General features: G+C 37.2%; 1 protein-coding gene across 3 annotated transcripts in view; it reads right to left on the bottom strand.

Annotated features, from left to right (window-relative positions):
- LOC150100615 (insulin-like peptide receptor) overlaps positions 1-27,181 on the bottom strand; it is a 782,259-nt gene that overhangs the window by 576,431 nt on the left and 178,647 nt on the right. For all 3 annotated transcript variants that reach the window (XM_090401273.1, XM_090401271.1, XM_090401272.1), the window contains exon 3: positions 25,979-26,518. In XM_090401273.1, the coding sequence (XP_090257399.1) occupies positions 25,979-26,518 (540 nt within the window). The remainder of the gene's footprint in view (positions 1-25,978; positions 26,519-27,181) is intronic.

Consider the following 27,181-nt stretch of genomic DNA (forward strand, 5'->3'; position numbering starts at 1 on the left):
TATTAGATAAAAATGGCACCCAGAAATACAGCATTTAACAAAAAAAAAAAAAATGCTTGAATTGGATAAAAGATATATAAGTGAGCTGAAACCATTTACAATCAGCCTAAGAGGAATGCCTGCCTTGTGAACCTCTTAGGTACTCCATACAGTGATTTATTTATTTATTTATTCGTATGGAGTTTCCTCCCTTTTCTCCCCCGTCCCTATTGGGGCAAGTTGAGCCATAAATACAATAAGTATACAATAAATACTTAACCCCCCAGGAGGGGGGGTTAAGTATTTATGGCTGTAGATCCGTGTGTTCATAGGGCCGGTTTGCCTGCTTGCGGGATGAAAACCCCCAGATAAACTGGGGGGGGGGGGGGGGGGAACCCTGCTGTCTACGCCCAAGACTGGCTAACTTGGCTATGGCTGAGGAAGATCCTTAAGCCCTTAAGCTCCTCACATCGCTGACGGGAATCGAGCCCAGGACACTCCTTCCCCAGGCATATGGTTGCGAAGCACATAGCAACTAGGCTAACTGCGTGGATCATACAGTCATGAAGTTAAAGGATACACTGAATTCAACTTTTTCTTAAGATCTGTAGACCAAGTAAGCATGTTGCATAAAAGATCAGTCTCTTCATGATTTAGCTAAGTAGGATCATGGTCTAATAGATCTTAAGTGGGTGAAATCTTTGACATGTAGTCAGCTATAGCCATGATAACTGTTACATTGCCTTTTTTTAACTTTGATGATGATAATTTCGTTGTTCTTCATTAAATTATACAGAGCTCTTTTTCTCAGATAGGGATGTGTTGATACATTGAGGTGTTGACTAACATTTATTCATCAGATAAGATGACAGTTGAAACAAAATTTCTGTTGTAAGGAGCGATAAATTTGTTGATTTGTCTGTTTTCGAAGGATAAAAAAGTACCACTGTAAGAAGATCTGATCATAGTTCAACATCTATGGAGTTTACTAAGATGTAATGTAAATTAAAGCATAAAGAATCAACCTGATTGATATGATCCACAAAGTTCAGAACCTTGTGGATCATATCGCATCATGAAAGAACAAAAGATGCCTGGTTATAAATATGCTTAATTCTTCTAGAATGGAAACAACATTTAAAATATAAAAACTTTGGGATAATATCATTGTCTCTACACCTCTTTAAGAATGTAAGTTGGTTCAATAATTTAGCAAGTTTGCATTTTTAATTGTTTCAGGTAGCATTCCTTTTTCTTGACTCTCCCATCAAGATTGTTCATATAGCAAACAGAGACTTTTGACCAATAAGTACAATTAGAATAAACTTTTATTTGATCATAAATAGGGATGCACCAAATACTGAGATTATGACTATTATTATTATTATGATCCCAAGACTCCCATGGAGTCAAAGACTTATCACAGGAAGTTACTTTGTCATACCCAAGGCTTAAACACTATGCATTAAATATATTCAAATTCTCAGCAGACACCACACTCTCCAGCAATGCATTCCAATCATTCAGGATTCACAAAAGTGCCTCCATAACGCAATTGGAAGAATAACAATACATTGCACCCTTCGATTAGAAAAGGACTAAGTTCAATTCTCGTCATTATGAGAGGAATCTTTATGTGTGATTTTTTTTCAACTGAAGGTGAGTTAGCCGATCTCATACAGAAGTAGCATGGTTTTTTCATCCCACATACAGACTAATAGGCCTTGAGAACACACAATTTATAGATAAAAAATGTTAGTGGTGGTGGTGGTGGGCAGTAGATGTCATTGGTGTAGGTGATGATGGTAGTAGTGGTTCACTGTAGTTGGTGAATTAAGTAGTGGAGACAGAGAGTTGTCTTTTTTTATGTCCTCCCTTGATGAGTATTTGAACTCCTTGGAACTGTCAGGTAATAATAATAATAATGAAAACTCTCCATGTAAAAAAAAAAAAAAAAATCCCGTTTCTCACTCCCTTGCTCACAACCTCATTATACAGCTTCCAGGGATGACCTCTTGTTCTCCCCATCTCTCACCCTTTATAAAAAGCCTCTTCAACATTAATCCTATAACAATCCCTTACCAACTTGTACACATCTATCATATCATCCCCCTCTTCCTCCTATCCACTAGACTCTGCAATTGCACCTTCTTAACCTTTCTTTATACTCAACATTCCAGATGTGAGAAACTAGCTTAGTCAATCATCTCTGAACCCTTTCCAATATCACTTCATTCTTTTGAAAAACCAGGTGTCCAAATTTATGCAAGCATTCCATATGTGGTCTACATAAAATCTCATGCAATGGAACCAGAATCTCTTTACTTCCAGAATGTCCTCTGCATCCTTGCAAGGATTCGTTGTGTTGTCCTCACAATTTTGGTAATGTGTCCTGTTGATTTTATATCCTTATCTACCATCACCCCAAGATGTCTTATTTCTTCTGCCTCCAACAATATATCCCAGTCTTCATATAAGGCCACAACACCTACTCAACTCCTCGTAGTTCTTCCCGACTTTGCATTATCTGCAAATAACTCTTCCCTAATATCATTAACATACAAGCTAAACAGCAATGGTATTAAAACAGATCCCTGAGACAAAAAACTAATGACTTTCCTCTTACATTTTACACTAATACAAAATGAATGTTGAACATGTTTCCGAGCATTACAAAAAATTAAAATAAAATAAAAATCCATCCTGCATTTCCAAACACTAAAAAAAAGTTTTCAAATATTCTTTTCATATTTCTTGCATACAAATATCTTGCCATAGTACAGGATTGCAATAGCAAAGATATGGCAATTGGACATTTTTCCACTTTGTTATACCATACATTAAAGATAACAAGAGGGAGAAGTAGATATGCAGACCTTAGGGAGGCAGTTGAGTGTATGAATGAGTATAATATGCCCGAGTGAATAAGGACAACAAATCAGAATGGGATAGTTAGTAAAAGGCATCAAGGTAGGGATGGAGCTAACGGGGGGTCTGCAATTCATGTATACTAATACTAGGAGTATTAGGAAGAAGAAGGAAGAATTTTTGGCCTTGGTTGGCACTTCCAGACCACAGGTCATTGGCATTAGTGAAACATGGCTGACTGAAGATGATATAGCTAGTGGGATTGAATGTGAGGGGTATAGTGTGTTCAGAAATGACAGGGAGAATAAAATGGGGGAGGAGTATTATTGATGATAGCTGATGAGGTGCAGCCAAGGAGAATAGAAGTTGAATCCAGGATAGAGAAAAGAGCACATTTGAGGCTATTTGGTGAATTTGGTGAGATTGAGGCTAGCAGAACAAAATATACAATTGGGTGCTGTTATAGACCAGGTGATGGAAAAGATGGTGGAGATAGTATGCATAAGCAAATAGAAGAAATGAGTGGAAGGAGGGTAATTATTATGGGCGATTTCAACTATCTGCGACAGCATGTAAAGGAAAATACTAGGGGTCAGAGAGTGCTTGGCCTAGTAATTGCATCTGAGGATTTGACTGTAATGAATATGACCACATTGCCAACAATTGGTGAGAGTGATCATAAGAACAACTCTCACCAAAAGTGAGAGTGGTCTTAACTTGGAAGGCAGCTAAAGGTGTGGAATTTACAATTAAGACAGGGTACGTGTGGAATTATCGGACTGGTAAGTATAACAAGCTTAGGAGTTTGATTGGTTCAGTGCCATGGTATGTAAAATTGCAAGGGCTGGATGTTGATAGTGCATGGGAGGCAGTTAAGAAGTGTTTGCAGGAGGCAATGGCTGACTGTATACCTAGAGTACGAATAATAAATCAAGTAGGGATTTAATGGATGAATAACACCATTAAGCTTGAGCTGCAAAAAAAGAAACAACTGTGGAGGGAATTTAGGGAGAAAGGTGACCTGTAGGCACATGAACAGCATAAAGCCCAGGCCAGAAGGGTAACAAGTGTAGTAAGAAAAACAAAAGCAGATTATGAAAGAACATTAGCCATGCAGGCTAAAGAGAATCCCAAACAGTTTTTTCGATATGTTGCAAGTAAAAGAAAAAATGTATATGGCAGAATGATTTTAAAGAATGCCGATGGTAGGGAGGTATCCGAATCAGTTGATATAGTAGAATTACTGAGTGAGTACTTTGCAAGAGCATATCATCCTGGTGGTGACACTGCAGAAATGGAAGAACCAACAGCTTATACGGGAATTGTGGTGAATGAAGTGGAAGTGAATAGTCTATTACAAAACCTCAATGTCAATTCATCTGCGGGATTGGATGGTATACTAGCTCGTGTCGTATGAGAAGCAGTTAAAAAATTGTCAGTGCCTTTAACCATTTTGTTTAATTTCAGTCTCGGGTCTGGGTTAATCCCAAGGGGGTGGAAATAGGGGAAAATAGTTCCACTGCATAGAGGAGGTTCCAAGACTGCTGTTGAAAATTACCGGCCGATCAGCATATGAGGAATTGTTTTCAAGGTCTTGGAGCAAATAGTCAAGAAAAAAATACAGGATTGGATAGATGAAAATGGGATACTGTATGGAGAACAACATAATTTTGTGAAGGGTAGATCATGCCTCAGTAACTTCCTCACGTTTTATAACACAGTGACTGCTGAACTGGATAAGGGTAATGGGTTTACAGTGATTCTACTGGACCTTGCTAAGGCCTTTGACAAGATACCACATGGAATTCTAATCAGTAAACTGCAGCATATGGGGATGGATATAGGGTTGGTGAGATGGATAGGAGGGTGGTTGATGGAGAGATATCAGAGAGTGGTTTATTCAGGAGTAGAGTCCAAAAGACGGCCTGTGACTAGTGTGCCATAGTGTTCTGTTCTTGGACCACTACTGTTTAATTTATTCATTAACGATATAGGAAAGGATCTGAGAGGAACTGTTCATTTGTTTGCTGATGATGCAAAGTTGGGTAGAGCAATAGTGAATACACAGGATGTCAAAATTTTGCAAGATGATTTGGATAGATTGGATGACTGGGCTAAGGAAAATAGATGTCAATTTAATGTGGCAAAGTGTAAGGTTATGCATTTTGGGGTGAAAAGATTAGCAGCAGTATATCACATTGGTGGAACCGTAATCCAGGAGATTGATGAGGCAAGGGATTTGGGAGTGTTGGTGGATAGGGAGTTGAAGTTTAGGGGGCACGTGGCTAAATCAGCTCATCAAATCACTTGGTTACTGAAAAATACTTTAACAAGCAGAGACAAACATTTATTGTTCCTCTATATCGAGCCTTGATAAGACCCATCTAGACCACTGTGCCCAGATATGGGCGCCAGGGTTTCTTCTTGATGGGGAGGAGGAGGAGAGGATCCAGAGACGAGTGACCAAGATAATAGCAGGACTATGGAATGAACCTTATGAGAACAGGTTGAAGATTTGTGGGCTGCAGAAATTGGTTGATTGGCAAAAAAGGGATGATATGATTGAGACATTCAAATTACTGAAGGGTTTCTATAAGATTAGTTAAGAAGATATTTTTGAGAACAGGACTGGTGGTGGGAGGACTAGGGGCCATCCATGGAAACTGGGCAAGGGTGTTAGAGCTGGGTTTTTTACTTGAAGAGTGATGAATGAGGGAATAAACTGCCAGAGTCTGTTGTGGGTGCCATGACTGTAAATGAGTTCAAGGTGAAGTATGATAGATACTGTGTGAATGTTGAATAGTTGTTCTTGACATGATGTTGGGCCTCCCTTGATGAGTCCTTAGACTCATCGAGGGAGGATTCCTTGGAGCTGCCCGTAATAATAATAATAATACTTGGTTTAATCCTTTATCCAAGTGTAAGCAAACAAAGTTTGCACCTGAAGTATTTTTATGAATGGAGCAACTCGTATAAAGAAGCTAATGACTTCATATCACTTGCCTTAGTATCCCATAATGCAAAGCACATATCCTTATGGACATGTATAATACTATGCAATATGGGAAGGGTCACTATCCAGACAGTTTCGACCTTTATTGGGGTATCATCAATGGAAGTCTGACCCAGAGATAATACTAAGGTTGAAGTAATGAAGAAGTCATATTTTCATATACGAGTAGCCAAAAGGTGTCACACCTTATTACTAAAATACTCTGGATTATTATTATTATTATTATTACATAACATTCCAGGGAGTCCAAAGCCTCATCAAGGGAGGGCACCTACTCTACAACTCTCTGTCTCCACCATCCCACCAACTGCATCTACATCAACATCCCTCTGACCACCACCACCACCACCACCACCACTAGTATTTTCACAAACATACATGCCCACGGCAGGATTTGAACCCACAGCCTTTTGGTTGCAAAGCAAATACACTAACCACTCAGCCAATCAGGTAGTTGTTTGATCTTTTTCCACTTGGTCATACTATAAATTAAGGATACCAAGAATTTATATACTTGGATAAAAGATTAAACTTTTGGATAAAGTTTAATCCTTTATACAAAGTTTGCACCTGAAGTAGTTCCAGGACTGGGGCAACTGTTATAAAGAATCCAATGACTTTACATCACTTGCCTTGGTATCCCATAATGCAAAGCACATATCCTTATGGATATGTATAATGCTATGCACTATGGGAAAGGTCACTACCCAGACCAGTTTCAACCTTTATTGAGGTGAAAAAGTAAAGAGTTGCTCATCATATGCCTAGAGTAGTTAGTATAGGGGTGCAAGAGAGCCTGATAGTATTAGGAGAAAGAAAAGACAGATAGATAACATGAGATAGAGAAAAAGTCTCAGCTCTTTTATATCATCATATATATCTAAAGGCTATCGGTTTTCCTTTTTCACCAATCTCATATAGATGAACAACCAAAAGACTAATTGAAACTAAAGCACAAGGATGACTGATAACCAGGTAGTTAGCTCCATATGAGTTAACTGCCTTGAGTTGGCCTTCTCTTCCTGGGATCTCTCTCCAGTCATCCCTAAGACCACATTGAATAAAGAAGATGGAACTATTTCTCATACCAAGAATAGACAGAATTTTATCTCTCCCTGGTGAATATTGCATAATTGCATAATTGCATAATGTGGATGGTCTACACCATCTAGTCATAAATTTGATATCTCCTAAAATGCTTCTTTCTAAATACAAAAACTGTCTGACTGAATAATATAATTTTCTCAATATGATATTATAAAGCATTTGGATGTCATATTGCTGGTTTTCAAATCCATGTTTATTTCTAACCTTCCATAAATGGTATTTAATTCATTAATTATAAATAATGATTTTGATTTTATAAATAAATTATAAAATCGAAATTCTCTTCCCATTGCTGACAGGTGATGGATATTGCAAAAAAATAACCTGCTCTGTTATAAGTAATGGAATAAAAAATAACCTGTTCTGTTATAAGTAATGGAAATGCCCAACACATCAAATAATCTCTTCCAAATACGCAGGGCAGCTGTAGAATACATGTTTTACTGTTTGCAATTGGTAATGGATGTCTTCTGTTAGGGTATTAGGGTATAAATACAAATTGGGAAACAAAGTCTTGTGTCAGTACTCAACTGTGGAATTTTGCGGCAAAAGAGATTAAACATTTCTTTATACCAAATTTTACTTTTTTTAATGGAAAGCATGTCAATGCCAGAGTGTTTAGAAGTCTTAAAGTTAAGCACAAAGTATTGTAGTATTCAGGAACAATTTCAGCTTTTGGACCTTTATAATAATTAACTCCAAACAGGGGAATATGAAAACCTGTGTAGTACAGGAGAAGGTCTGCACATGTGTGATTAGTCTACAATATTTTATGGATTTTTGAAACTGCATTGCTTAAATAGCAGGATTTTAAAACTGGAAGTCCAAATCCTCCATGCTTCTTTGATAGTTGAAGAAATTCGTTTTTAACTTCTTGGTATTGGCTGGACCAAAAAATTTACACAAGCAGGTTTACTATATAATTGTTTTTCTTCTTCAGCTTCTGTGATGTCTGTAATATTTATTATGTACAACTGAGCAGGAAAGATTATAGTTTTGAATATTATGGCTTTAGAAAGAAAGGAAAGTGGCCCTATTTTTCGAGTGTTCTAACTTTTCTAGGTTCTTGTGTATAAATTCTTGGACTGGTAATATTGAGTAAGTGCAGAATTTAATTCTAAGTAAAATGAGGAATCCTCTCTCTCTCTCTCTCTCTTAGAGGTTAGTTCAAAAGGAATGCCTCCAAGATCCCACTTTCCAAAAACTTTTAATTTTGTCTTGTCTGAATTAATATTTAATCCACTGATCTTGCTGAATTTTTCCAAAATACCAAAAAAAATATATATATATATTGAATCATTATCCTTCAAAGTGCCCACCACATCATCGGCATATGCAAATACCTTATTTTCCTTCATAGTTGAAGAACTGTTATTCCTCATACAGCATGTGTATTGTCGAGTTCCTGTAAGAATGGTTCAAGAACCAATGCAAAGAGCAGTGGACTAAGAGGGCAACCTTGCTTTACTCCTTTTTGAATTTTGACCGGGTCTGACAGGAACCCATTAACTAGGAGGTGGGCAGTTGAATTGGCATAGGCTCCTTTGAAAATGGATAGCAGCTTTTACCTACACCAATTTGCTGGAGGATGTGGAATAGAAAGGGATGCCAGACATTATCAAATGCTTGAATAAGCTCTACTGATAGCACTGCCATCGACTACTTTTTCATGTTAACTAAGCAGATTAGATCACATAGCAGAAATAGATTAAATTCTACTGCTCGACCTGGTACTCCATACACTTGTGTGCTTTTAATTAGGTATCTCATTCCTACTTTGAGCCTGTATTGATAATGCAGAACAATATCTCGTAGTCAGTATGAGATAGAGAAACAGGTCTCCAACTGCTGATTAAGGTGTAATCTCTATTAGGTTTTGGAATGAGCACAGTATGGCTTGCTACAAATTCGCTTGAATGTGTCCTGATGAGAGAAAGGAAATGAATAGTATAACTAGAATGGGAAGAATAAAATCCCAGGTCTCACGATAAAGTTCTATCCCTAGATCATCAAGTCCTGGGAATTTTCTTGTCTGGCATTCTTTATAGGCTGTGGTAATTTCAGATGCTGTAATGGGTCTGTCAAGTAGATTTTTGTAATGTTTTTGAAAGGAATCAAGGATGTCATGAGTAGGGACATGTTTTCTCCATTAATGCAGATTTGAGTGGTAGTCCTTGCTTTGCAAAATTTAGTGAATTGTGAAGAAAGCAGCTGAAGGGCTGTCTGCTTGGTGCGGCTGTGTTCTTATCTTAAAATAAATTTCTTTCTTCTACTTGTTTCTGTCTTTCCACTTCTATCTCTATATTAATCTTTCTAATGATGTTGCTACATTCTATACCATTGCACTGGTTTGTCTCGAACCAGCTTCTCTCATTATACAGGTCTTTCAACTTTTTCCTTTTGAGGAAAGCCTGTTCCTTTCCCCATTCTATCATTTTCTGTTTTACTGCTTGTTTGAATTTTAACCACATATTCCAATTCTAGGTAACATTATTCCAATTTGAACAGAGGGTCTGGAATTTAGTTTGAAAGATTAACAGAAAATTTGGTGAAAGTCTCCATGGTCTGGAACAGATCTCTACTTTTTCCATGCAGTGGAACTTAAGTAGAACTGGATTACGATCTGACATGTTGATGTCAAGATGTTTTATCTGAATTATCCTATTTATAAGGAAAGAAGAGATATAAATTCAATCAATATGAGTAACCAATACCTTGATTCATGTATGTGTAGGCCTGGAGATTAGGATTGCAAATCCTCCACAAGTCTACTAGTTCAGCATTGTCAAGACATGTTTTTAACTGTGCATATCCCACTTTTCCAGTCCTGGGGGTATCCTCCTCTTTTGTCTAGTGTGTAGTTTTCAATACCATTCCAGTCTCCAGTTGCTATGATGTAGTGGGCACTGTATAAATATGGCTCCAATTCCTGGAAGAATTTTCTTCTAACTGTTCCAATGGATGGTGTATAAACATATATAAATCTTATTACACATCCACAGTATTTCCAGTGTATTGTCAAAATTTCCATTCTGCATCTCTTTAGATATTATAGAATGATCCACGGAGTGGGCCAAGAATAAGAACTCCTACTTCAGCCCTGTTAAATCTTCCAAAGCTCCAATAAGAAAGAAATGGATATCTATATGTTAAAGTTTTTATATCTTTATATCTGCAGAAGTATGTTTCTTAGAGAAACAAAAACCTATATTATAGCTAGCATAAGTTTCCATATAGTTTCTTATTTAATTTGCCTGTGGAATTCTTGTATATTTAAAATGAGGCAATGCAGAAAGGAGATGCTATGATTAATGAAGTGTCACTGATAAGTCTTCAACTTCTAGATTTCGGATGAACCCGATGAGGTCTTCAATCTGTGCAGGAGCAATTATGTAGCCTGCTTCTTGTAAACAGTCTTCCAGTTTTTTTACAGTTGCTTTCCATCATTTGAATTTCATGCTTATTGTTCTTGATTTGGAAGCTAGTTATTTTATTTTCATGTAGGTGATAATTGTACTGAGAAAACTTTGAATCATTAAACTTTATTACATTTTCTTTAATTGTATCTCTTGCTTTTCCTTTATTAGCACATGAGAAGGTTCTTCATAGTCCATAAACTCTTCTGAGCCTGAAAAGTGTTCACTTGATGATCCACAGTCTTCTCCATCTTTACATTTTTAGTACCTCTTTTTCTTTTAGATGTAGTTTCTTTTTTAATTTTTTGTGTTTATCCTCAATTTTTTTATTAATTTTTCTTTCCTTTTTGATGATCTTGTCTGCATATTAAGTTATTTTAGTTGTCTTACTTGCTTTTCTGTTTTTTCTCTGTTTTCTCCTTGTAGAACAGTTTCATGTTTTTGCATTTCGTTTGTACCTGTTCAGTTGCTATACTAGGTTCGTTATTGGTAATTTCAACTGATGTTCCATCAATATTTGACTGAGAAAATGGTTTCTTCTGATCTGGAGTTTGGGGGCTATTTTTTAGCTGATTAGGTCGTGCACATTTTGTGATTTTACCAAGTGTAATTTGTTTAAAAGCGACATCTTTACTAGATTGAATTGGAAGATCTGGGAACTCTTCATTGTGCCTCTCTGATATATATGATGTTCTAATTCGCTCTACCACCGCTCCCACTCTTTCAGCAAAAGTTCTAAAAGGACAGGTATTAAGGCAGTGTTCAGAACTTTCGCATTTCTGACAGGGTTTAAGACAATGATTAGCGATATGTCCAATCTCCATGCAGTTGAAACATTTAGATTTGGAGCGGTTTCCACCCAAGTGATCGTATGAACCACAACGCAGCCACTACCTTTGTACTCTGGGATAGTTTACCATAACTCGGGTTGTACTGATGTTGAAAAAATTTGGTATGAGCGTCTTCATATCCATCATGAACATGACTTCACCAGAAAACAAGTTTGGATCATTGTCTGATAAACCCTTTCATATATTATTAATCTTACCCGATTTTGAAAATGTCTGTATAAGAATTTCATTACTGTTCTCTATATATTCCATTAGAAATCTTTCTATTTTTATTGTTTTTACCTGGCTCCCGACCATTATAGGAATAACTGTGCTTCCTTCGAAAGTAAAACCCTGTAATAGTTTGTCTCTTGTTTCCACATCTTTGACTACAATTAAACATTTCCCTCTGCTGTAGGGAGTGAAAGAATAAATGTTATTTCCTCTGACTATCTCTTTTAAAACCTTAGTTACCCGTCTCGCTTCTTCGCATCCAGGAATTTCAATTCATAGAGTTCACACCCTTAGAGGAAATGGTACCGTTATCTCAGGTGGGGAAAAAGACTATAACCTCTGTAAGAGAAAAAAAAAAACTTTCAGTCGCAAGACCAAGAATAAAATAATCCCATGATACAGAAATAATTCTATACCACCAGCAAATGCTTTATTTCAGCTACTATAAAATGGCAGCTGTGATATCGCCAAAAGTAATCAAGTAATGCAGATATTAACTGCACTACCAGAAATTTTAATAAAGACCAGTGCTAGTGGAGGTGAAACCACCACTAGCACCAGTAAAATAAAATCAAAGTGAAAAACAAACTAAAGAAGACCAAAGTACTTATCTTGCCGAAAGTCGAGATCTCGTCAGTGAGAGCCAGACCCAGAAGTGATACTGTTAAAATACATCTGTTGTATTAATTATTTTAATTACTTTTACTCTTTATCTTTCCAATTTCTGCTTTATCTTCTAACTCTCTGTTGAGTACTCTTTACCTTATTCTAATTTAAGCCAATTAATTTAGGACCTCTGAAATAGGCAATTCACAGTTACAGTTAACTATCTCCCACACTATGTGATTCAGGGAAATTTATATTATTTTTCGACTGCGCCACGCTAAATTAATTTTATAGCATGAGAAGATTAGTTTATAACACTTATGGAATAGATCCCTTTCTAAAATAATACCTTAAATAGGTTGTGGCAATTTCTCTAATTTAAGCACACAGGTTCGGTTATTTTTGTGAGACAGTGCATTGGTCAATGATCAGACGATAGTGTTAAACAAGCAAAACAGGTGCGAAATTTAAGGATGTAACTGCGAGTATTAGAGTGCAAAAACAGAGGGTAAAAGAATTGATAGTTGTCGCAGGTATGAACTGAAAGGAGATAAAGTTTTTATGAGACAGGACTTGAAAGTATTGTTAAAGGTAGCGAAAGAAAAGAGCGACAGAGTTAGGATGGTGAGTCTGTTTTTCCGTATGACAGAGAGGAGTTTAGAAGGAGGGCCACAATCGCAAATGACTTTATGCGCAGGTTATGCAGACGGTGTGGTGTGGAATTCGTGGACGTGTGGAATGAGTTTGATGGGCGAAAGGATTTATACAAGATGGATGGCCTGCTTTTGAATGGATTTGGTTTGCAGAGACTGGAAAAAGTGTTGTTGAATGAAGTGAAAATGAATGTGCAGAACCAGGGAAACTAGAACTACCAAGGAGGGGGGAGTGGATTTGCAGACATCAGTGAGACAGTTGAGTGTAAGAATGTATATAATGTACCCAAGGCCAGTACTAAGCAAAAGAAATCGGAATGGGATAGTTAGAATAACGCATCAAGATAGGGGTGGGACAAAGGGACCTCTGAATTTCATGTATACTAATGCCAGGAGTATTAGGAACAAGAAGGAAGAATTTGTGGCCTTGATTGGCTCTTCCTGGCCACAGGTTATTGGCATTAGTGAAACATGGCTGACGGAAGATGATATAGTTAGTGGGATAGAATGTGTAAGTTATAGTGTGTTTAGGAGGGACAGAGAGAATAAAATGGGGGGGGAGAGTGTTATTGATGATAGCTGATGAACTGCAGCCAAGGAGAATTGAAGTTGTATTGCAGGATAGTGAAAAGAGCTCATTTGAGGCTATTTGGTGTGAGATTGAGACTAGCAGAACAAATATACAGTTGGGTGCTGCTATAGACCAGGTGATGGAATAGATGGTGGAGATAGTATGTAAACAAATAGAAGAAATTAGTGGAAGGAGGGTAATTATTATGGGCGATTTCAACTATGGTAGCATTGATTGGAGGGAGGAGAGGACACATGGGAGGAAGGAATTGGATTTTATCTGGTTATTAAGGGAAAACTATCTGCAACAGCATGTAATTGAAAATACTAGGTGTGTGAGAGTGCTTGACCTGGTAATAGCATCTGAGAATTTGACTGTAATGAATATGACCATGTTGTCACCTATTGGTGAGAGTGATCATAAGGTCTTGACCTGGGAGGTGGATAAACGTGTGGAATTTTCGATTAAGACAGGGTACATGTGGAATTACCATGCTGGCAAGTATGGCAGGCTTAGCAAATTGCTTGGATCAGTGCCATGGCATGTACAACTGCAAGGGCTGGATGTTAATAGAGCATGGGAAGTGGTCAAGGAGCATTTACAGGAGGTTATGGCTGATTGTATACCTAGGATCCGAATAGTAAAACAAGTAGGGGTTAAATGGATGAATAACACCATTAGGCTTGAGCTGCAAAAAAAGAAACAACTGTGGAGGGAATTTAAAGAAATTAAACAGGTGACCTGCAAGCACATGAATGGTATAAAGTGCAGGCCACAAGGGTAACGAGTGTGGTAAAAAAAGCAAAAGAGCAGATTATGAAAGGAAACTAGCTATGCAAGCTAAAGAGAATCCCAAACAGTTCTTTCAATATGCTGCAAGCAAAAAAAAACTGCACAGCAAAATGATTTTAAGGAATGATGATGGTAAGGAGGTCACTGAATCAGTTGATATAGTGGAATTACTGAGCGAGCACTTTGCAAGAGTATATCAACTAGGTGGTGACATTGAAAAAATGAAGGAACTATTAGTTTATATGGGAATTGTGATGAATGAAGTGGAGGTGAATAGTATATTACAGAACTTTAATGTGAATAAATGTGTGGGGTTGGATGGTATACCGGCACGGGTCTTACATGAAACGGCTAAAGAATTATCAGTGCCCTTGACCATGTTGTTTAATCTGAGTCTTGGGTCAGGTTTAGTCCTGAAGGCGTGGAAAGAGGGAAAAATAGTTCCACTGCATAAAGGAGGATCCAAGACTACTGTTGCAAATTACTGACCGATCAGCATATCAGGAGTCGTTGTCAAGGTCTTGGAGAAAGTAGTCAAGGGAAAAATACAAGAATGGATTGATGAAAATGAGATACTGTACGGGTGGGGGGGGGGGGGGGGCAGCATGGCTTTGTGAAGGGTAGATCATGCCTCAGTATAAAGGTGGTTCCAAGACTGCTGTTGTAAATTACCGACCGATTAGCATATCAGGAATCATTGTCAAGGTCTTAGAGAAATTAGTCAAGAAAAGAATACAGGATTGGATAGATGAAAATGGGATATTGTATGGGGGACAACATGGTTTTGTGAAGGGTAGATCATGCCTCAGTAACTTGCTCACGTTTTATAACACAGTGACAGCTGAACTGGATAGGGGTAATGGGTTTACAGTGATACTACTGGACCTAGCCAAGGCCTTTGACAGGATACCACATTTAACCCTAATCAGTAAACTGGAGCAGATGGGGATAGATATAGGGTTGGTAAGATGGATAGGAGGGTGGTTGAAGGAGAGATACCAGAGAGTGGTTTATTCAGGAGTGGAGCCAAAAAGATGTCTTGTGACTAGTGGAGTGCCGCAGGGCTCTGTTCTTGGACCACTGCTTTTCAATTTGTTCATCAATGATATTGGAAAGGTTTTGAGAGAGGAAGTGTTCACTTGTTTGCTGATGATGCAAAGTTGGGTAGAGCAATTGTGAGTGCACAGGATGTCAAAATTTTACAGGATGATTTGGATAGTTTGGAGAACTGGGCTAGGAAAAATGGATGTCAGTTTAATGTGGCAAAGTGTAAGGTTATGCACTTTGGGGTGAAAAGAATAGCAGCAGTATATCGCATTGGAGGAACCGTACTCCAGGAGATTGATGAGGCCAGGGATTTGGGAGTGCTGGTGGATAGGGAGTTGAAGTTTAGGGGGCACATTGCGAAAGTGACTAAAACAGCTCACCAAATCACTTGGCTTATAAAAAATACTTTAACATTCAGAGACAAACAAATTGTTGTTCCTCTGTATCGAGCCTTGATAAGACCCCATCTGGACTTCTGTGCCCAGTTATGGGCACCAGGGTTTCTTCGTGATGGGGAGGAAGTGGAGAGGGTCCAGAGACGAGTGACCAAGATGATAGCAGGTCTGTGGAATGAACCTTATGAGAATAGGTTGAGGATTTGTGGGTTGCAGAAATTGGACGATAGGCAAAGGAGGGGTGATATGATTGAGACATTCAAATTACTGAAGGGTTTTTATATGATTGATCCAGAAGATATCTTTGAAAATATGACTGGTGGTGGGAGGACTAGGGGCCATGCATGGAAGCTGGGCAAGAGCGTGGTTGACAAGGGTGTTAGAGCTAGGTTTTTTACTTGGAGAGTGGTGAATGAGTGGAATAAGCTTCCAGAGTCTGTTGTGGGTGCTACGACCGTGAATGAGTTCAAGGCAAGATATGATAGATACTGTGTGAATGTTGAATAGTTGTTCCAGACATGATGTTAGGGCCTCCCTCGATGAGTCTGTCGACTCCTTGGAGTTTCCCGGAACAACAACAACAATAATAATAATAAGATCGATGCAGGGGAATGTTTCAGCTTTGTGATAGTGGAAGAACAAGAGGTCATCCCTGGAAATTAAGGAAAAGCGTGGTAACAAGGGTTTGAGAACGAGGTTTTTCGCTTGGAGGGTGGCTAATGAGTGGAATTCATTGCCTGACTCAGTTATGAGTGCTTCATCTGTAAATGAATTCAAGAAGAGATATGATAGATATTGTTTTGCTAATTTGGGTCTCCTGCGATGAGTCTACTGACTCCATGGAGATACCCGTAATAATAATAATAATAATATATATTTTACTCACTGTGATATAAGCATCATTCAGGGTAAAAGCAAAAGAATTGGTTACAATATTCAAAATATTAACACAGAAATGAGGAAAACAGAACGAGTTACTCTTTCACGTCTCAGATGCAGTTGCAAGAAACCAGACTAGTTATTATTATTATTATGTAACACCTAGAGGGAGTCCAAAGACTCATCGAAGGAGGGTACCTACTCTATAACTCTCTGTCTCCACCACTGAATTCACCAACTACAACGAACTGCAACTATCATCATCATCATCATCTCCAACAATGCCATCTACCACCCAACATCACCACTAGTATTTTCACAGACAATCACAAATATCTATGCCCACGGCAGGATTCGAACCTGCAGCCTTTTGGCTGGAGAGCGGATATGCTGACCACTGAGCCAACCAGACCAGCCTTATAATTGAGTAATTTTAAATAATAAAAAAATAATATAAACATTATGAATAATTTATGGCTATTATTTCTCAAAACTTGGAGATAAGCATTCAGTATGTTCAATTAAAATTAGGGCAATGACAAAATGTTTCACACAAGGAACAGATGATGGAATTTAAATCTAATATAGTATAATATTTTTGTCTGATTCCTATGTCATGAGAAGCAAGGCCTGTCATTGCTCTGGTTCTAGAAATCTTATGTAATCTTATTATTATTATTATTAACATGGAGTCAGAGACTCATTGTGGTAGGTACATACTATTGCATGCCATGCTCATCCAGCTATGCCTTAAACTGATTCAATGTGTCTACACCCACAACACATTCAGGCAATGCATTCCACTTACCAACCACTCTTCATGCAAAGAACCTACTCCTCACTTCTCTGTTCGTACCCTCATAGTTTTCAGCAATGGTCTCTTGTTCTACTCCCCTCCCATTCTATGAAAAATCTCTTCCATGTTGACCCAGTAACAACCACTGACTAGCTGACATGTCTCAATCATATCCCCCCCCCTCTTCCTCCTATTCATGATGCTCTACAACTTCCATTCTCTCAATCTGTCCTCATACTCCACATTCCAAAGACCACTGACTACCTTTGTGAATCTTCTCTTGACCCTTTCCAACATATCCTCATCACCATGAAAGTCTGGGGACCAAATCTGTGCACAATAATCCACTGTATAAGGCCTTGATATCCATGTGAGGATATCAAAGCCTTATACAGATGAATCATAACCTCTCTATTTCTGCAAGTCAGGGTCCTCTGCATCATTGCCATTATCTGATGTGATGTCTTCACAACTTGTGCAATGTGGCCCCTGAATTTCAAGTCCTTGTCCACTATCACTCCTAGATCTCTCATCTCCTCTACGTCCGTTAAAGTTTTCCCACATAGCGCATACTTTGCATCCCATCATTGCTTACCAAATCTCAAAACCTTACACATTGCAACGCTGAAATGACAGTTCCACTTAACTGCCCATCAAGCAATCTATTCGAGTCCTCTTTTAAAGCTATAACATCTGCTTGATTCTGCATTGCTCTCCCTAGTTTTGCATCATATGTAAATAAGAGTCTTGAACGCTGAGGTAATGGTTAAGAATTGTATGTCCACTAAACATAGCTTTGTTAAGATAATTGTATAGTTGCTATAAGAAATAATTGAGGCTGAGAAATTAGCTAGTATACATATATTAAGAAGAATGTTAGCCTAAGATATGGATTGTGACAGCTAGTAATTGCCTAGATTTTGTAGAATAAGTCATTTAGGCATTAGGAATAGCTGGTCTATATTGTAAGGTTGCAAATTCAGCTTAAATAGGCATCAGAGAAAATTATTCAATTGTATATTAGATTGTATAGTTGCTTAAGGTAAAATAAACATGTTTTATTATTATTATTATTATTATTATTATTATTATTACGGGCGACTCCAGGAAGTCCTTAGACTCATCGAGGGAGGCCCTAAACATCATGTCCACACAACTATGCTACATTCTCACAGTATCTAATATACCTTGCCTTGAACTCACTCACCATCATAGCACCCACAACAGAATCTGGCAGCTTATTCCACTCATTTACCACTCTAAAAGCAAAGAACCCAGCTCTAACACCCTTGCTAACCACACTCTTGCCCAGCTTCCATAGGTGTCCCCCTAGTTCTCCCACCACCAGTCCTGATCTCAAAAATATCCTCTGAATTAATCCTATAGAAACTCTCTAGCAATTTGAATGTCTCAATCATATCTCCCCTTTTCCGCCTATCAACTAATTTCTGCAACCCACAAATCTTCAACCTGCTCTCATAAGATTCATTCCATAGACCTACTATCATTTTGGTCACTCGCCTCTGGATCCTCTCCACCTCCTCCCCATCAAGAAGAAACCTAGGTGACCAAATATGGGCACAGTAGTCAAGATGAGGTCTTATCAAGGCTCGGTACAGAGGTACAATAACTTGCTTGTTTCTGCTCGTCAAAGTATTCTTCAGCATCCAAGTGATTTGATGAGCTCATTTAGCCACTTTTGTGATGTGCCCCCTAAACTTCAACTTCCTATCCAGAAACACTCCCAAGTCCCTGGCCTCATCAATCTCCTGGAATACAGTTCCACCAATGTGATATACTGCTGCTAATCTTTTCACCCAAAATGCATAACCTTACATTTTGTCACATTAAATTGACATCCATTCTCCTTTGCCCAGAACTCCAATCTATCCAAGTCGTCCTGCAAGATTTTGACATCTTCTGCATTCACTATTGCCCTACCCAACTTTGCATCATCAGTGAACAAATGAACTGTTACTCTTAGATCCTTCCCTATATCGTTAATGAACCAATTAAACAGCAGTCATCCAAGAACAGAACCCTGCAGCACACCACTAGTCACAGGCCATCTTTAACATGACAGTAAACTTCAAAGGCTATCAATTTGTTCTTTGATTCTTTCATGTCATATAAATGAGCCAATTTTCGATTACTTGCTCATCTGTGATGAAAAATGGATCTTGTACTCTAACTGGAAGTGAACTTGACATTGGTTGTCACCAAACTTTCCAGTACCACACACTTCAAAGGCAATGCTTCATCCCCAGAAGACTATGCTTTGTGTGACTGAGATCTACTCAATGCAACTCGAGCATGTGCAGGATGTGTTAACAGCCAGAACTAGTTAATCAGAAGAAAGTACTATTCTTACAGGACAATACAAAACCTCATACTGCAAAACTTGCCTGTGAGAAGATTTGTACTTTAGGATGGGGGATACTCTCTCATTCTCCATATTCTCCTGACATTTCTCCAAGAGATTATCACTTTTTTTTTTTTTTTTTTGTGCTAGACAGTAATATATGAAATAGACACAATTCTGAAATAAAACAGAGATTGAAGCAGAGGTTGCTATGCTTATTACTTCTAAAGACAAAACGTTTTATAAAAGCAGAATTTACAAACTAGTATCTCGTTGGGAAAGAGTTGTAGGTTGTGAAGGTACTTATTATGAATAAAACATTTTATGAAAATTTCTGCACTTGTTAAATTTCTATTACAAAAAACTGCATGAACATTTTTAGTTACCTAATATTATGTACATTAACCTAATCTTGTATTCTATTCCTAATCGATCTCTCCAACACCTTGACTGCAACTGCACTTATACAGACTGGTCTGTAATTGGAAACCTCTGTACTAGCAGTATACTTGTAGAGTGGTACCATTTTGCCTTCTTTCCACTCCTCAGGAACATTTAGCCACTGGAATACTTTCATTAAATAACTAGGGCAAGGGCATAGCTAACTGTTGTGCACATTTCTTAAAAATATGTGGTGATATGTTATCCCATTCCCACAGCCTTATTAACATCTAATCCAATCAACACCTGATACATCCCTGATTCTTTCACTTCCATTTCTCCTAATACTTGCATCCCTTCTGCATATTGCATAGCATTGTTTACATCAGTATGACATACACTGATGATGATGTTCTTATTCAATAATTCTACTATAACCTTAGTAAGGGTCAGTCTGCTGCCATGAGTTCCACTGTAAAATTCGATGAACATTCCTTAAGATGTGTGGTGATATGTCATCAAATCCTACTGCCTTATTGACATCAAGGTTATTTATTTTCTCAAATACCTCCTGCTCACTCACAATTAAGCCATCTCCTCCTATGTTCTCTACACTTAATTTCCTCATGATACCACCTGGTCAGAATGAAACATCCTATAAACTGATCACTGAATACCTCAACAATGCCTTCTGCAGCAGTTATTACCATTCTACCACTTTCATCGAATGTCTTCCTCTCTACCTCCACGTTACACTACACTATCTCATAACCACTGCCACTATTTCCTCCTTTCATGTCTACCTTATGTGGACTTAATTCCCCTGTTATCAACAGCACCCCCCACCTCCCTTCTTGCCCTTTCTATTCTCACAAAAAATACTGTATCCTTCCATTTCTATTCCCGTTACAATATCATCTTCATTCAACCATGTTTCATTTATTCCAATGATTTTGGGGAAAATAAACTCAATCACTGAAACCATTCCATCCCCTTTATTTCCGACACTTCTGGCATTCGTAAACACAGCAGTTCATTTTTAGGTCTATAGCCAGTCCTATCCAAGCCATGTGATTTCCCACTACACCTGCACAATCACATTTATCACTTACCACATATATCTGCTCAGTCTCAACTTCTCCATCCACATCGCAATATATTCCATCTTCATACATACAATCACTGCCGCTTTCAACATCTTCATGTGCTTTGATTCTGATCTTAGCAGAACAGCCAATCTGTCCCAAGTCTACAGAGAATCCTTTATAGTAAGAATGATAACAAGGAAAGATACATACATTACTTTCAAACCAACACAAAAGTTATCCTCTTTCCTACCATTTACTAAACATAAGTTGCTTCCACTATTCCTACTTGGTGTCTATCCTGTTCATATCAACTTTGCTATTTCGAACAGACTGGTCAATCTGCTAAGATCAGAATTGAAGAACACCAAGATTACATAAGATTTCTAGAATCAGAAGGTTCAGGCCTTGCTTCTCATGCTATCAATACCAGACATAGAGTTTACTGGAATCAGACAAAGATGTTACACAATAGTAGATTTAAATTTCCCATGAAACATGTGCTACTTTGTCATCGCCCTAATCTTAATTGAACGGACTGCATGCTCATCTCCAAGGTTTTTTGGAGTAACAGCCATAAAGTGTTAATAATTTTTATTATTATTTATTATTATTATTAATTATTATATAGGGTTCGTGCCTTGCTTCTCATGCAACCAATACCAGACATAGAGTTTACTGGGACAAATATGTTACACAATAGTAGATTTAAATTTCCCATGAAACATGTGCTACTTTCTCATCGCCCTAATCTTAATTGAACAGACTGCATGCTTATCTCCAATGTTTTTTGGAGTAACAGCCATAAAGTGTCAATAATTTTTATTATTATTATTTATTATTATTATTATTTTTAATTATAAAATGATACCTGACCTGGTTCCCTGGAAATTTAACAGTGTTGTTTCCTGCTCACTCAGCTGTGACTGAGACATGTAAAATTATAACTCATTCTTGAGATAATATTCTGAATGTTGTAACCAATTCTTTTGTTCTTTCCTTGAATAATGCGCATGTTACAGTGAGAAAAATATAGAGGAGTTGTAAATATATTTTAATTTCTTTTACATGTGTTCAAATATTTTTTTAAAAAAATCACAATGCTTCTATAAAGCATCTAGTAAGGATTATTTATTAATTCCATTACATATTCTATATATTGGTCGTAAAGTTAGGGTGATAATACACAGCATTGTCATATGCCTTTGTTTATTTCTGCAGTTGCTTCATTTTCCTGTATTTGTACAGAGAGTTTAGAGATCAACAAACAGCAAGAAATAAAGCATGCATTATATGAGCAAATCACTAGGTTATGAAGATAGAGTAGCCATTTCTATAATGCACAAGAAAATACCTTGGTGCCCAATCCTAACATAAAAATATCAGACTGATTATATAATAGTGTTTTTAACAGATAGTAAGATTTTTTAACAGTCTTTTTAGATATGATGCCAGAGGAGTGTTTGCCTGGAGGAATGATAGAAAGTGTGGCTATGGCAATTAAGCAATTAAGAACTGACAGCCCCGTTGATCTGGCTTATCAATGAAAGTCTTGCTATGGAATTGGTACTCAAGGAATGGAAGAAAGGTAAGATAATAAGACCAGTTTGTGTTTCATAAGTAGTTGTTAAGATCCTGGAGAAATTAGTGAGGGACCATATAGAGGGTTGGGCAGATGAGGATAATGTTATCTGTGGGAATCAACATGGATTTGTTAATAGGTACTTTTGCTTTAGTAATATGATTGCCTTTTATAATAACATGACAAGAGTGGCTGATGATGGAAAGGCATATTCTGTCATTTTTTTGGATTTTGCAAAGGCATTTTACAGGGTGCCACATGATAAGCTGATATTTAAGTTGCAGCACATTGGTTTACATGTCAGGTTAGTCAACTGGATTCAGGATTGGCTCGGTGATAAGTATCAGAGAGTTGTATATGATGGGTCAATATTGAGGAGACAGAAGGTTACAAGTGGGGTCCCACAGGGCTCAGTACTTGGAACTGTATTGTTTATTGTTTATATCAAAGACATTGTCAGTGGATTGCAGGGGGGGGGGGATATTCAGTTGTTTGCAGATGATGTGAAGCTAAGAAGGGTTATTAGTAATAGTGCAGATGTGGCAGCCCTGCAAGAGGATTTGAATAAATTGGACAGATGGGCAAATGAATGGAGGTATCAGTTTAATGCAGCAAAATGTAAAGTCTTGAAGTTTGGGATACATTGTTGGGAGGCTGCATACTCTGTTGGAGTTGCTGTACTGGAGGAAGTAGGGGAGACAAGAGATCAGGGGGTAATGATTGATAGAAACCTGAAATTCAGGGAACATATTGCAAAGGTAGTGAAAGTAACCCAGAGAATTGCTAGAATAGTGAGTAGGATGCTGAGTTGCAGAGATAAAACAGTGGTCATTCCATTGCATAAAGCCCTCATCAGACCACACTTGGACTATTGTTCTCAAATTTGGTCCCCAGGATTTGAAGGGGATAAATTAACTGTGGAAAGGGTACAGAGGCAGATAACAAAGATAGTTTCAGGCCCATACAATGTTGTGTCATGAGACTCGACTAAGGAAAAGTGGACTGCAGAGTTTGGTAGATTGAATAAGGAGAGGTGATATGATTGAGACTTTTAAACTATTGAAAGATAGTTTTAGGGTTGACACTGGGAAGTTCTTTTGCTTGGTAGAATGGGGGAGGAGCAAGGACAAGGGGTCATCCCTGGAAGTTACAAAAGGAAACTGTGAGCAAGAGAGTGAGGAGTAGTTTCTTTGCGAAGAGGGTGGTTGCATCATGGAATGCATTGCCTGATAGACTGGCGAGAGCACAAACAATCAATGATTTCAAGGAGTGGTATGATATACTTTGTGTTTTTTTGGAAGGACCTCCCACGATGAGTCTTTTGACTCCATGGAGGCCTGAATCAAAATAATAATAGCCATTTTTTTTATGATACAGGTTAAATATATGATTAAGAAAAAAAAAAAGTATGGTCAACTAATTGCAATTTGGATATAGATATAAAATCAGAATGATTAAGACTTGAAAGATGTTGTGTGGCTAATTTCAATTGCATGAGAAGTAAAACCAGATTTCTTAGATTCCAAGTATTTGTAATTTAATAAATCTTGAAATTTAATGTAATCAAGATTATATCAACTGTATTTTTAACTGTATATAGTCAGTACAAGGAAAGTCTATACTGATCTAGCAGCTGCATCTGTAGTCTGACTTATCATGATTCCATGTAGCTGAGGACACAGCACAAAATTAAACCTAAATTAAATTCCTCCATTTGGTACTAATTCTAGAATATGATGGAATACTGAATGTAGGTTGTATACAAAATAGCCCTATATAAATCATTGGAAGCATATTAAGGTATCCAGAAAACTAAATTAAATGCCTCCATTTGGAACACTAATTATATAATTTAGAAAAGTATTGAATAGGGGTTGTATACAAAAGAGTATGAATAAATCATTGATGGCATATTAAGGTATGCAGAAAAGGCAGACTGTTGTTTGATTCACATTCAATACTGAACTTGATACAAATGTATAAGGTGTTTATTTTGTCCAAAAAATGTAGTAATTCAGCTTCAGAATAGGACCAAACTGCAATTCTATTATTAAGGAAACAAAGCAAGGTAAGAGGCTAAAGAAAAATGGTGTTGAAAAGTTGGTTTTCCAGGTGTTCCATACAGTAATCAGCCAACGCCAGTGAAACAGTGCTGCACATTACTTTTCCATCTATTTGCTTGTAGAATTTGTTCTTTCATGTGAGAGGTATCCTGCATTAATAATAAAATTAAAACAAATTAATATTCTCAAGGAACTCATCTTGTCAAGTTCATTACTAAATGTAAATCCAACAAGTGTTCACTTTTTGGATACCTTAATAATAACTCTATAAGCAATAAAGAATTTTTCATTTACAGGAAATTTTCCTTCAATGGCAGGTACATCCAGCCAGCTTCATATCATATCATTCACAAAAGGCAAGTATTATCAAAAGTCTTATGCACAGAGATTGCACAATTTGGTCTTCACATTTCCTTCTATTAGAAGAATTGAATAAAATAATAACTTGGGCATCTAATGGATATAGTCAAGCCACCATACAGAAAATAATCAATAATAATCATCCTACATCCAGACTACAATCTAATATTAAGCATGTGTTCATATCCTTCCTTAAAGGGACATCCAAACAAACATCACGGATTCTTTGCAAATAAATCTATACTACTATCCTGGCAGGTTTTAAAAAGAAATACAGGATAACCAAAATCAGGTTGGATTGACTAAATTATTAGTACCTTAAAAGACTGAAATGTAGTATCTAACAATATTGGAGACTTAACAAAAAAACAGATTCATTAAGAAGACTGTTGAGAGGAAGGTAATAAGGTAAACTTAATTATGTAGTACTATCATGGCATTTTGTAAATTCCCTGGAGAGTGTTGGAGACATGACAAATATAACAGTTATTTGAAAGAAGGCTAATGATAAAGTGAGTGATAAGTGTACTTAATTCAGTAATACATCAATGTATTCCTTACATTGCTTGGAGGATACACACCAAGAAATGAAAATAATGAAATATACATATAAGTAAATAAACTTCTTTACCTCTTATATTCATAAATGTCTATAATTTACTTCATTGAATCCTAACAATGCAAGTCAATTTTTAAGCTTCAACAGCAAGCTGTATTATTTCACAAAATGCACTATTTCTTTAGAAAATTCTTACATATTTAACAACCATACTGGCCATGACAATTTTTTGTATTTTCGTCAAAACACGGATAGAAACTGTTCATTGAAACTGAAAAAAAACATCTGGATACCAATGGAATAGCATGTTTGATAAAATTTTTAATATGTTTCAGTAAATATGGCCAGTTTGGTGGTTAAATTCCTGTTATAGTAAATATAATTTTAAATTAATTATTACCTTTCTGACAATGGAGAGAATTCCAACAAAATCCAAACTTGCTACCAGATTTTCCAACAGAATGGCAAGAACCATCACTTGGGCAAGTATTAGGACACTCTATCCCTGGTTTGTTCTCTTTTATGAAATGGCCTCCACTTCCACTTCTTGCAATTCTGTCCCAGTTTATAGTGTCCAGGTAGCAAAGGGCAGGATTTTTTTCAATCCTGACTGAGCCTCTCAAGATATCTGTAAGACTATACAATCCAATTTCATGAAGTTGGAGCATTTGAAATACAACAAATGCATAGTTGTGAAACAACAAATTGCCACGAATCACTGCTAGGTTTGGGAAAAGCTTTCCTAATGATTGGAGTCCTGAAGCTCTATATAATAATAAATAGCCAGAAATTTCTTTCAGTTGTGGAAAGGATATGTTCTCATAATCTTTTGGAACTCCATTATCTATCAGCAGGATCTGAAGGAACCCTTCAATAACTGTACAGTTTTCCAATTTCTTAAAGTTCTTAACTGAGTTTCGAATGTCAATGTTGCCACACACTACAAAAGAAAAAAGAGAATATAAGATACACAAAAATACAAGTGAATCAATTATAAATCAACATATATATATACACACACACACACTGACAGTTTTTCATTCACATACAAGGGCAATTCAGTTCTACTACACCCAAATTTATAGACAGAAAATACTGTTAGGCAGTAAATAGCACTGTGTGTAGTTGATAGTTTGTAGTATTGTGTGTATGTAGATGGAAGTTTAAAGTACCCTCTTACAATGATTGCTTGGAGGTGTCATGTGCTACTAATAATAATAATTATACCCTTATTATATTATCTCAGACTTCCATGAAGAATGGCTCATCATTGGAAGTCCCAGTTATACACACAGCTCATCAAATCGCATTTGAAATGCATCCATACAGATGCCACACTCTCATGCATTTCTGAGAGCATGAAGTTCAACTGTTTGCAATTCTCCATGCAAAAAAAACCCACTTCTCACTCACCTCCAGGGGTGAACTCTTGTTCTCCCCCCCCCCCCGAGTCCAACCATTCTATGAAAATTCTCTTCAACATTAATGTGATTAGAACCCCTTATCAAATTTATATATCTTTATCATATCACTTCTCTTCCTACTACTAGAATCTGCAAAATGCATCATCTTTACCTTTCTTCATACTCAACATTCCAAAGAC

The sequence above is a fragment of the Typopeltis vanoorti genome, chromosome 12 (assembly GCF_054136105.1).
Source record: "Typopeltis vanoorti isolate ZY-2024b chromosome 12, IOZ_Tvanoo_1.0, whole genome shotgun sequence".
NCBI classification, from domain to species: Eukaryota; Metazoa; Arthropoda; class Arachnida; order Uropygi; family Thelyphonidae; genus Typopeltis; species Typopeltis vanoorti.